This window comes from Puma concolor, chromosome A1, assembly GCF_028749965.1.
Source record: "Puma concolor isolate L17-30 chromosome A1, mPumCon1.1.hap2, whole genome shotgun sequence".
Taxonomy (NCBI): domain Eukaryota; kingdom Metazoa; phylum Chordata; class Mammalia; order Carnivora; family Felidae; genus Puma; species Puma concolor.
The window spans coordinates 151,123,975-151,137,681 of record NC_141667.1 but is presented as its reverse complement, the minus strand read 5'-3'; the positions used below and the strand labels follow the sequence as shown (position 1 = coordinate 151,137,681).

Genomic DNA, 13,707 nt, shown 5'->3' with positions numbered 1-13,707 from the left:
TAGCACCCCAAAAATGAAATACAGTAAAATTTTGATTTGCGAGCATAATTTGTTCCAGAAACATGCTTATAATCCAAAGCATTAGTATATCAGTGAATTTCAAGAACCCTTGTCTCAGTTGTGATCATGTGAGATTCGGCATCACGAAGGACTCATATTGCAAGCCACTGCTCATTTATCAAGTTAAAATTTATTAGAAATGTTTGTTCATTGCAGAACACTTACAGAACAAGTTACTCACAAAGGTTTTACTGTACTTATGTACAGATCTAATAAAATATACACATGACCTGTATGAGGAAAACTAAAACTTTGACGAAAGAAATCAAAGAATTAAATAAATGGTAGATATTCCATGTTCAGCAATAGGAAGACTAAATATTATCAAGATGTCAGCTCTTCTCAACTTGACCTATAGATTCAATGCAATATCAACTGAAAGTACAGCAAGTTATTTTGTAGATGTTGACAAACTAATTTTAAAGCCTTATATGCAGAGGCAAAAGATCACAAAATTATCAACACAAAATTGAAGGAGAAGAAGCTGGAGGATTGATGCTAGCTGCCTTCAAGACTTACTCTAAAGCTACAATCATCAAGACAGTGTGGTACCGGCAAAAGAATAGACAGATCAACAGAACCCCAATACATTCATACAGTCAACTGATCTTTGACAAAAGAACAAAGACAATACAATGGAGAAAAGTTTTTCCAACAGATGCACAGGAGTAACTGGATATCCACAAGCAAAAAAAAAAAAAAAAAAAAAAGTAGATACCTCACACTCTTTATAAAAATGAATTCAAAATGGATCACAGACTTAAATGTAAAACACAAAACCATAAAAATCCTGGAGATAGTACAGAAGAAAATCTATTGTGATTTGGGTTTGCAATGACTTTTTAGCTATAACACCAAAAACACAATCCATGAAAGAAATAATAAGCTGGACTTCATTAGAATTAATAACTTCTGGGGGCGCCTGGGTGGTGCAGTCGGTTGAGCATCCGACTTCAGCCAGGTCACGATCTCGCGGTCCGTGAGTTCGAGCCCCGCGTCGGGCTCTGGGCTGATGGCTCGGAGCCTGGAGCCTGTTTCCGATTCTGTGTCTCCCTCTCTCTCTGCCCCTCCCCCGTTCATGCTCTGTCTCTCTCTGTCCCAAAAATAAATAAAAAACGTTGAAAAAAAAATTTAAAAAAAAAGAATTAATAACTTCTGTTCTGTGAAAGCCACTGTCAAGAGAATGAAAAAACAGGTCATAGACCGGGAGAAGGCATTTGCAAAGACCTATTTGGTAAAGGACTGTCAATCAAATACACAAAGAACTCTTAAAACTCAACAATAAGGAAACAACCCAATTTAAAACTGGGCAAAAGAGGGCACCTAGGTGGCTCAGTTAAGTTAAACATCCAACTTTGCCTCAGGTCATGATCTCATGGTTCATTAATTCAAGCCCCACATTGGGCTCTGTTCTGAGAGTGGAGACCCCACTTCAGATCCTCTGTCTCCCTCTCTCTCGGCCTCTCTCCGACTAGTGCTCACTCTCTCTCTCAAAAATAAACATTAGGGGCGCCTGGGTGGCGCAGTCGGTTAAGCGTCCGACTTCAGCCAGGTCACGATCTCACGGTCCGTGAGTTCGAGCCCCGCGTCAGGCTCTGGGCTGATGGCTCGGAGCCTGGAGCCTGTTTCCGATTCTGTGTCTCCCTCTCTCTCTGCCCCTCCCCCGTTCATGCTCTGTCTCTGTCTGTCCCATAAATAAATTAAAAAAGTTGAAAAAAATAAAATAAAATAAACATTAAAAGATTTTTTTAGCATATAAGCATAAGAAAAGTTATGCTCTTAATCATATGTCATCAGGGAAATGAAAATTAAAAATAGTAACAATGAGATACCACTACACCTACCATTTAGAATGGTCAACATCCAGAACACTGACAACATCAAATGCTGGAAAGGATGTGGAGCAATAGGAAGTCGCATTCATTGCTAGTGGGAATGCAAAATGATATAGACATTTTGGAAGAGTTTAGCAGTTTCTTACAAAACTAAACATATTCTTACCATATGATCCAGCAATTGTACTCCCTGGCATTTACCCAAAGGAGTTGAAAACTTACATCCACACAAAAACCTGCACATGGATGTTTATAGCAGCTTTATTCATAACTGCCAAAACTTGGAACAACAAAGATGTCCTTCTGTAGATGAACGGATAAATAAACTGTAGTAAACCCAGACAATGGAATATTATTTAGCACTAAAAAGAAATGAACTATCAAGCCATGAAAAGACATGGAGGAACTTAAATGCATATTATTAAGTGAAAGAAGCCAATCTTTAAGGCTACATACATACTATATGATTCCAACTATGTGACATTCTGGAAAAGGCAAAACTATGGAGACAGTAAAAAGATCACAGGTTGCCAGGGTTCAAGGAGAGGGAAAAGGAGGATGAATTGGCAGTGCACCAAAGTCTTTTAGAGCAGTAAAAATATTCTCTATGACTCATAATGGTGGATACACTCCATTATATATTTGTCTAGACCCATAAAATGTACAACACCAAGAGTGAACCCTAATGTAAAGTATGCACTTTTGGGTGATCACATGTCACTGCAAGTTCATCAACTGTAATAAATGCATCATTCTGGTAGAGGATGTTGATAGTCAGGAGGTGGAGGGAGTCGTGCACTATACTTTGTCAAATTTGCTGTGAACCTAAAACTGCTCTAAAAATTAAAGTCATTAAAAAAACAAAAATCTAGATCAGTGGCTGCCAGGGGCTGGAAGTCAGGAGGTCTGCTTAAAAAAGGTTCATGGGGAAGTTTTTTGGGGGTGATAAAGCTCATATTGTAACTGTAGTCGTGGTTATACAACTGTGTATTTATTTTAAAAGCTGTACAACAGTAAAGTGAATTTTACGGTATTTTTATTTTACTGTAAATTATACCTTAATTTTTTTAAGTTTTAAAAATGATTCAAGAGACCAATATGCAAATTCAGAGAATAAATCTCTGAAAAAACACAAAGGAATTGGAATAATAAAAAAATATTATCCAAACTATACTGAAATGGTTTTCTTTAAAAATAATGTATAGTTTGAAATTTTTTTTCTTTATATACTGTACTTGAGAATATCAAGATAGAACAACCAACACCAAGATATATTCCAGTAAAATTACAGGTAAAAAAAAAAAAAAAAAAAAATCCTTTGGGTATCTAGGCAAAAAGAGCAACTAACTAATAAAAGAAAGAAAATTATACTGGCATCAAGGCCATAGCAAAACTGAAGTAACATACATAAAATATTTAAAGAAAAAATGTGAGCCACCAATTTTACATTCAGCCAAACTGACTTTCAAATATAAAGGACACAAACTGTTATCAACATGCAAGAAATACAGAAAATACTACTCCCATGAGCCCTTTCTAAAAGGAAACATCTAGAGAACAAGCTTCCAGAAAACCGAAATGATTAGGAATAAATGAACTGGTGGGAGGCACTGAATATATACTTACCTACAAAACAAAGTCTAAATGGGGAATTATGCAGGTTAAATGGGAAGGCTGATAGTATATGACTACATACTCTATCTAACAGTATAGACAGAAAACAACTACTTAATGGGAGTGAGGAGGGAAACGGGGATAATATTCCGAGCAGTTTTACCCGCTTTCAGTACTCATATTAGTAGTAGTATTTTTAGTACTGTTATTCTGAGACTGCAATGTAATATGGGATAAACCAAATAAGTAATTACAGGATATTCAAATTCCATCATCCCATGTCCCTGAGAACTAGGACACCCAGTATTAAAGGAGATACACATGTAATTACAGAAAAGGTTAACTAAAATCCCTGTTATTCTGATTCTGAATCAAAAGTCTCAATATATTTTTATATTTTAACTGTAAATATACACATATATTTTTAAAGATTTTTATAATAAGTATGTATATATCATATAAGTATATATCTTTCAATCATAAACATGTACGACTATACATATATGATGAAAAGCTATGATGCATATAGTCTTATTTCACAGCTCTGTCCAGTGAAAAGACCTAGAAACAGTGACCAACCCAATAGTAACAAGCATCTGTAGCAACAGATATTTTGGTCTTGAAATATCATTTCCAACTTAAAAAAAAAAAAGATTTCTTGGAAAAAATTATAAATTCCAGGTTTGAGGCAGTAAATACACAAGATGAGTCAAGAAAATCTTATTATATCAGATAGCAAGGAAACTACCAAAGACAGGGTTGTATCAAAAACTCATAAATCCTTTAAGAAGCTCTCCCACTGGCCAACAGAGCAATTTAAGCATCAAAATAAAAGTAATAATCACAATCCACAACATATGTTTGAAACTAAAATGTTTAGATATCGTAGTTAATAATGACACTTTAAAAAAACCTAATTAGTCACCATCAAAGAATGATAGTTTATACTGAAAACTGGTAAATAAAAGGAAACAAGCTTTCTTTTCTAATTAATCTTTAAGTGTGGGAAAGCATGTGTTTGTAGATGTAGCTCACTTAATGAAAAAAGATGACAGAATTAGAGTATCACTATTTTGCTTAGATATACATAATTTACTATTAAAACTATAAGGAAACAAAGGAAGTGATTAAAAGAAAGTAATGGTTACTTTTGAGAGCACAGAGGTGGTTATAATTGGCTGTGGCAAAGGAAGGGGCTCTGGGGTAGGTGAAAAAGTTCTAATTCTTGACCTGGATAGCGGTTACAAGGCTATTGACCTTATAATAATTCATTAATAGATTTGTCTGTGTGGTTTTCTTTATCTGTGTTTCATTTTACAATAAAAAAGGTTTTCTTTAAGAAGTAAATGATGAATAGCTGTTTGGCTTATCTGGTTAATACCAAATGGCAAAAGGAACTCACCACCCATCCCGCTGGAACCAGAGGAGCATATGAGATAACTGTGGGTCCAGGATTCAATGACCTCAGGTCCCTAGAACTCTGCATCACAGAATCTTAAGGAACTGGTGCTAAAGCATATACATGAACTGTCTTTGCATGAACTGAATTCAGGCCTTGACAATTTCTACATGTAGGAGCTTATGTACTCAAGACTGCTAAAACAAAAAGTGACCTTTCTGATAGCGGCTTTATTACAAGGTCCTGTTCCATAGACCAATTTCAACCAACAGTTTATCCTCCGTGTTACTTGGTAAAGATACGACTATTTGTTAAGAAAGTTACTTCACAGGAATCCTTTCTTCCTTCCTATCTTGTATACAGATTTCTTACCAAAGCTCAGAGTAAGCAGAAAACAATGATTCAAAATTGTCAAGTAGTTCTCAACATAAGGTAAAGGGGGGGGGGGGGGGGAGAGTGAGGTAGTAGGAGGAAAGAGTGGAAGAGAATCCTCTTAACCTCAGAGATATAATCTCACTGACCAAAGTGAGTACTTTTTAGTTTATCCTGGTATTGCAAGAAAATGGAAACTTCCCTACATGCAAGGACCTATAATTCAAAAGCCACTAACACAGGCTGAAAAAAAGAGAAAAATACAGTTAAATACCAATCATGAGGAAATTAAAAGGGAAAAGCAAGAAAGGGTGTCTGCCTGAGCTTTAAAGGTAACTGGTAAATCAGACAGCATGTTTCCCTTTGGGCTTACCTGATCCAGAAAGCCATATCTGACAGAAGAGGGAGAAATTTTACTCTCTACCACACCTACTCTATGAAACTGAACACCCCTTACTTACCACCAGCACTCTAAAGAGAGAGGGAAACCAAGAGAGACTCGCGTGGGTACCCAGGGAGAGTGTTTAGGTTTACTGAATAGGTTCATAGAGATTTTGAGCTGACAAGGAAAGAATACTACTATCATTACTTTCTTTTTGCTGCCTGTAAATATTTTCCTGCCTAGTCTTGGCAATTCTATTTTGTCTATTAGTTACTTATATAGGTGCACTCCGTTCTTCTCACTCCCTAATATGCCATAAGCTTCAGAATGCAGGGACTGTGTTTTTTTCCATCCTATGTATCTTCCATATACCTAGTACAGCACCTGGCAAGATGTTATACACATAGCATGTGTTCAGTATGTTTGCTGCATTAAATTAAAAAAAAAAAAAAAAAATTAAGGACAGTCAGGAAAAAGAGGAGAAAACTTGCAAAACTCAAGACAGAATAGAAGAAAAGTATGAGGAGGCATATTAGGCCAATATTAACACAAAACCTCTTTAGCACTGGTTGCCTTAAGAATAAGGCACCTGGTATTAACCAGGTGTATCCCTTCACCACCTTTGAAGTATTAAAAAAGAGGCTGCAGGCCCCCCGGCAGGGATGATGGGGATATCTCTGCGGCTTTGGTTCTAGGGGCTCTCCTATTTCTTTGACTAGGTCTAAACTGCATTAAAGTAGAAGGGAACTTTGAGATCTGCTTTGAATTCTTTAAAGATTTTGTGTTTCTGAATAAGGCTATCCTTAGAGACTCAGACTGAAAAGCAAATGAAAAAAATAAGGAGAAACAAATCTATCACATAACCTATTCTAGAACAGGCATTTCCCATCCCACTGGAAATCTGTAATTTGATAATACAAAAGCTCAATCCTACTTTATCAGAGAATTAAGTATCAGAACAAACCTTTATGCACTAGGCAGTTCACATGTGTCATTTTTATTTCATCCTTGTCATTCCCATTTTTATAAAAGGACACTGACACTGAAATAAGCAATGAATGGGTTTTGAACTTTGACCAAAACCATATTCTTTCCACTGAACCTTCCCACTTCTAAGATAATTAGCACTGGTAAAATACAACACTGCCTCTTTAGTGCACTGGCATTAGAAAGCTTAATTTCTACCATCTTGATTTCCACACCATTAAATTTATGCGTGCATGTCTTACCACTTATTTCAAGCTCTGCCCAATGTGATTTCTTTCCATTTGCTGCTTCTTCAGAGGACATAATTGTGTACATCCTCCTAGGGTCAGGAGGCTCGTATTTTTCTTTGGGCATGCCTGTTGAATTGAAAAAAGCAATCAGTATTCTGAAGAACCAAATAACTGGAAATAACCAACATCCTTTTAAGAGTAAGTACCCATATTATCATCTCTAAATACCACTTCCCACTAAAAAGAAGCTTCTTGGAGAAATGGAGAATTGCAGGTCCAGGATCAGAAAAATATAAAACAAGGCTGGGTGCTAACAAAGATGCTGTGACAGCAGACAGCTTGGAGAAGCTTCCATTGGCCACAAGTAAGACAACATGAACATCAAAAGAATTAACTATTAAAAAAAAAAAAATTAAAAAAAAAATTCAGTCACCTAAAAAGTGACAGAAGGGAAAGAATTAAGCATTTATCCTGCATTTCTGGCCAAAACTAAATAAGGGAATAATCTTAATAGAATTCCATCTAATAAATGCAGAAAGTTAAATAGTTAGAAAAATCACTATTTCACAACCCAAAATGAAAAAAAAAAAAAGGACTGAGGCAATGACCACCAATGATTAATGAAAGCATTAGGTGAAAAAAGAATACAATGGAAAAATTACAAATGGATATTCAGGCTATGAGATGTCAACACAATGGTCCATCTCATCATTAGGATGACTAAACTCATGTGCCAACACGACATATTTTGCCCCCTCATCTAAACATAGTAAAAATAAAAAAATTGAACGTGAATCAAATCAAGCCCTCCTACTCCTGGTAACCAGTTGACACAAAATGAAGAGGATAGAGGAATATGTTAAAAATAATACATTCGGGGTGCCTGGGTGGCTCAGGTCATGATCTGGTGGTTCATGAGTTCGAGCCCCACGTTGGGCTCTGCACTGACAGCTCAGAGCCTGGAGCCTGCTTCAGATTCTGGGTCTCCCTCTCTCTCTTCCCCTTCCCCACTTGTGCGCATGCACTCTCTCAAAAATAACTAAACATTAAAAAAAAAACACAAGACATAACAACGTGAACATACTGAACACTTCTGAACTGTATACTTAAAAATGGTGAAGGCAGCAAATTGTTATATTTAACCACAATTAAAATTTTTTAAAAAATTGTAAACAACTCCACAAAAATACAGCCAACCAGATACAGAATATGGAAAGTTCTACATGAGAAAGATCCAATTTCTTCAAAAATAAAGGACATGAAAAAGAGGAGACCAAATTGACATGGATTACACAACTTACAGGGCACAGCAATGAAATGCAATACCCACACCTTGTTTGGGTCCAATTTGAACAAACCAAGCATAAAAATTTTTGAGAATTTGAAAAACTAAATGTAAGTTGATACTGAAAGATTACTCTTCATTTCATTTGTGGTTATTTCCTTAATCCTTATCTGTTATCCATACATTCTGACATATTTACGTGAAACGAAGTCTCACACCCTTGCATATCCCCCAAACTCCTTGCCTGAGTCTTACTTCACCTTATTTGTTTGGATGAGCCCAAAGTCACTTAAGCCAACTCTCCATCTACTATGGATACATACCCAGATAAATATAGCCAGAGAAAAACCTACTACACCATGTGAACTTAAAGGGAATCACTCAGCAACCACTTACGTCAAATGGACTATTTACGCCGCCAAGAAATTATACTTTAAATTCTCCTAGTCCCTTCTACATGACTTTCTCTTCAAACTTCTAACATTTACCCTCCATCCTCCCTTTCTTACTTCCATTTTCTCACTGAAACAGAAAACAACCAAAAGAGGCCTTTCTATGAACTCCCACCCCCACCCATCTACACTCTCATTTAGTAGGACAAATTGCCCCTCTGAACACTCAATCTCATCCCCATCATCTTGCCTGTTCAAGGACATTACTTGGCAATTCTCTCCTACATCACTTTCCCCCTCTATACTAGATCTTTATCTTCAGTATACATATGTATGGTATTATCTCCTTTATTTAAAAGTCCTGACCCCATTTCCCCCTCCAGTTACACTTTTTTTCTCATTCTCTTCACACACACACACACACACACACACACGCACACACACACACACACACACACACACACACATTATCCTTGGAAGTTACATATGCTGTCTCCTCCTCCCTTTTTCCCAGTTAAAATCATTCAAATCAGTATGTGCTTTTAACATTCCACCAAAAACTGCCAGGAAGAAAACCAGTGGCCCAACATTGTTATAATCAATGCTCGTTTCTTAGAACTACTTTTGCTTGTCTTACGATCAGTATTTGATGTAGATGATCACTCCCTCTTAGACAGACTCACTCAGTTGGCTTCCAGGATATCTTTTCTCTTGGTTTTCCTCTCACCTTACTAAATTTAGTCTTTTGCTAGTTCTTCCTACAGTCAGAATTAACTCCATTTTACCAGCAGAAACCTGAAGCCCAAAAACGTTTAAGAAATTTAACCAGCATTATAAGGCTGGGAAGTAGCAGAGTCAGGCTTTGATTGCATCTGATTAAAAAGTTAAAGCTACTTTCTAAGTGAAATAAGACAATCACAAAAAGACAAACATTATTTCATTTACATGAGGTACTAAAGTAGTCAAACTCACAGAGACAGAAAGTAGAATGGCAGCTGCCAGGGGCTGGGGAAGGGAAGTTACTGAATGGGTGCAGAGTTTCAGTTTACAAGAATTACGGAGATGGATGGGGGGTAACTGTTGTACAACATTATGAATGTATTTAATACTACTGAATGCTACATTTAAAAATGGTTTTAAGGGGCGCCTGGGTGGCGCAGTCGGTTAAGCGTCCGACTTCAGCCAGGTCACGATCTCGCGGTCCGTGAGTTCAAGCCCCGCGTCGGGCTCTGGGCTGATGGCTCAGAGCCTGGAGCCTGCTTCCGATTCTGTGTCTCCTTCTCTCTCTGCCCCTCCCCCCTTCATGCTCTGTCTCTTTCTGTCTCAAAAATAAATAAACGTTAAAAAAAAAAATTAAAAAAAAAAAATGGTTTTAAGATGATAAATTTTATGTACATTTGCCACAATAAAAAAAGACTGGAAAAAAGTCAAAGCAACTTTCATTATACTATGCTGCCTTCCTAACTGATGGGAAGTAGAGCTATTTTTGAAACAGAAATGAGCTTTGGGCAGTCAAAACATATTAGTAAATAATCCTTAAAAAGCTGCTTTAAAAAATATAAAGGATGAGACTAATCATCTGCACAAGAAACAGCACATGTATTTTTTGTTTTCTTAAATATTATTGATGAAACTGTTGTCTTACATGTTAACTTCTGGAAAAGAGAAATACAAGGTCTGAAGTTTTTAGACTGTTACAAAATACCTAACAGAGAGCTATACAGTCAGAAAACTGTTCCTATTCTAGAAGACAATCTGGCAAAGCAAGTGCCTTTTCTGAATGATATGAATATCCTAGTAATAACCTAGAAAATATAAAACGTTGTGTAAGGCTACCAAAGCTTGATGGTTAACAGTGCTTAAGATCACCCAAATGCCATGATTTTGATCAGACTCTACTTAGAAAACAACCATCTGGGGGCACCTGGGTGGCTCAGTTGATTGAGCATCCAACTTCAGCTCAGGTCATGATCTCGAGGTACATGAGTTCAAGCCCCACACTGGGCTCTGTGTGACAGCTCAGAGCCTGGATGGAGCCTGCTTCAGATTCTGTGTCTCCCTCTCTCTGTGTCTGTGTGTGTGTCTCTCTCCGCCCCTCCCATGCTCATGCTCTCTCTCTCTCAAAAATAAATAAGACATTTAAAAAAATTTGGAAACCAACCATCTGATCTTCATTGGCTTTTCCAAATAGAATTTAACAATGGTAAGAAATTGGCTCTCTCCAGCTGAGTTTAGTATCTTGGTCCTATTATTAATCATTTGACTCCTTAGTGAAAGTTCAGAAGTCTGATTTGCCAACTACATGTGAGCTTAGTTTGAATCAAGGTCCAGAGTTTGATTCCACTTCGGAGAATGGACAGAAGTGCCACTGAACTAATAAGAAATCTGAAAACTAGGCCCTGCACTTGGGGTCATTCCATTAGAGGGTCATAATTTCTGCATAGGTAGCCAACCACTCCCTTTCTTGATTTTTCATAATGTGGGATGGGTTGTCTTAAAATTTAAGAGACAGCTCATTAAATGTGAAAGCAGTGAGGAGATCATCTTTATTTCCAAATCCCTGAGACTGAGGATTCGGAAGTGGGGGTGGGGGGAGGTGTATGACAGCAGAGAAGTTGGCCAACCACTATACTGTACACCTGAAACTAATTTAACACTGTGTCAACTATAGTCAAATTAAAAAAAAAAAAAAAAGTAGCAAATTGGACAAACTCCAGAAGCAGCAAGACAAGCACATCTGCCCACTGAACATCTCCCCATTTTTTTTTTTTTTTTTGACTCTGGCAAAGCATAGCATTGGTAGGGAAAAGGATATAAGAATGCACACAATTTAGGATCTTTCCCAAGACTTTGAAATCAACAAGCAGATCTCTCTTCTAAATAATCTGCAGTGGCATACCTTATTTTTATCTAAAAAGACTAAAAGGTTTCCAAAACAGACTTAAAAACTGTCAAGGATTACAAAAGAATTAGAAACAGCTAGGCCAGGGTAAGCAGCTATGCAGCACCTGACTAGTCAATCCCCTATCCCTCCAACCCAATACCAGACATCACTACTGACCCTGGAAGCATAAAACCCACCCCCACTCTGGATCTGAGAAACAGTTTTTCATTATCTTAGAATAATTATTTGCCTTAAAGAAACACAGGACATAATTTACCAACATAGAAAGACAGGCTTTCATAATTAAACATTTTAAGAAATGGCCTCAAAATACAGAACTATAATCACAGTGGGAAAGTTAGCATTGCAAAGCAGAGTTACAAACCATAACACAACTAATAAGGTTATCCTGGAGTGTTTAAACTAAGAGTGGCCTAACTGCATACCATAAACTTAGAAAAACAGCTATCTAAATGAGGAAAAAAAATTAGGAACCTACAGATTCTTTACCTAACATTTCCAGAAATGGTCTGTGTGTGTGTGTATGAATATGGTGCAGTGAGGGGCCTGGGGCAGGAATCACAGGGAGGGGTTACGAGGGATTTATCAGAATCTAAAATAAAAGAAGAACACGTAAATAGGAAACAGACTAGAATGAAGATACAAAGATAACTTGCAAAAAGTTCCACCCCACCCCCATAGCCCTGAAAAGATTCATAGTTCCCTAATCAAAGGCCTTATATTAAATCTATTTTAACCATCCTCTGGCTAGGAGTGGAAAGAAACAGCTGCTAGAAACAGGAACATAAAGAAAGGGGTAGGAACCTCTGGTCTTTTTCCTGTTAGGAACCAAACTTCTACCAATCAAAACCAGGGACAATCAGGTATCTGAATGTTCCCATGGAAGGAAAATGTAATTATAAAAAACCACCAACTGGGGGCTGAAATCCACTAATCATAACTACCCACAGCCAATAGGTGTGCCACAGCCTGCCTCTCCCTCATCTGTACTTAACCTTCACAATCAGTCCGAGTGGAAGCCAACAGAAGTGCTTAAGTACCCACCCACACCATATCTGTATAAAATGCAAGTCAACAGAGTGGTCAGTGTCAAACACAAAATTAAGCATAATACACGTAGCACAATGATTATACAAAATCATACAAAAGAAAAAAGAAATACTACAGAAATCGAAAAATATTCCACAAAAAAATTGTTTCTTGTGCTTAAAAAACTACATAAACAAAAACTACAAATAAAGAAGTCAACTGTGCAACAACAAAAAGTGAGATAAAAAGAGTGTAGATCTAAGAGTGTAGAGGAAAAAATATTTGAATATTAGAATCTCTAGAACAAAATCAAGGCAAAAAAGTAAAGTCACAGACTACATAAACATAATTCCTACTAAAACAAGAGGCAAAGACAGGTGAAAATTAAACACACGTTTTTATGGAAAAACAAAAGAAAAGAGATGATTAACATAATATCTAAGAGAGTAATTGAGTAATGCCATAACTCAATAAACCTACGCTTTGGTATTTACCAAAGAGAAAAAAAACTGCATTTCCAAAAAAATACATTTATATAAACTTGCATAATAGTTTTATTCATAAGTGCCAAAACCTGAAAACTGAAATGTCCTCAACAATGAAAGGATAATCAAAGGATAAATACTACTCAGCAATAAAAAAGGAATAAACTATTGATACATAACACACATATACAGATGAATCTCAAACATTACACTGAATGAAAAAGACCCAAAAGAGATTCCATTTACATGAATTTGCAGTGGTAACACTGGCTGCCCTAATGGGAAATGATGAAAATACCCAATATCTTAAATGAGGTGTGGTTTATATTGGTATATATTATGTATCAAAATTCAAACTGTACATTTAAGGCCTATACATTTTACTTTATATAAATTTTACCTTAACTAAAAAACCTTTTGTACTCAAAGACTTGGTCAGGTGTGAAGACAAACAAAAGGACATTTTCAAGCAATTACTAACAAAACATACAACCCATGTACTTTTCTAAATTACTCATTATAGCATTATGACAAAAAGTGCACACAACTTAAGTGGCCATTAACAAGAATGTTCAATTAAATGAGTGACTCTACAGCCACACTAGGGGAAATCATGCAGCTGTGGGAAGAATGATGGTAAGTATTGGCATTACATTGAATTATTTACTTTGTATTTTAGGATTAAGCAAAGAATGACTTATGTCAATGATGTTAAGAACCAAGATTTTCAGG

The 13,707-nt window shown here is 36.6% G+C and overlaps 1 protein-coding gene across 4 annotated transcripts in view; it reads right to left on the bottom strand.

Moving 5' to 3' along the window:
• CNOT6 (CCR4-NOT transcription complex subunit 6) overlaps positions 1 to 13,707 on the bottom strand; it is a 76,513-nt gene that overhangs the window by 46,833 nt on the left and 15,973 nt on the right. For all 4 annotated transcript variants that reach the window (XM_086706588.1, XM_086706572.1, XM_086706579.1 and 1 more), the window contains exon 2: positions 6,892 to 7,005. In XM_086706588.1, coding sequence (XP_086562714.1) covers positions 6,892 to 7,003 — 112 coding nt within the window. In that variant the 5' untranslated portion in view covers positions 7,004 to 7,005. The remainder of the gene's footprint in view (positions 1 to 6,891; positions 7,006 to 13,707) is intronic.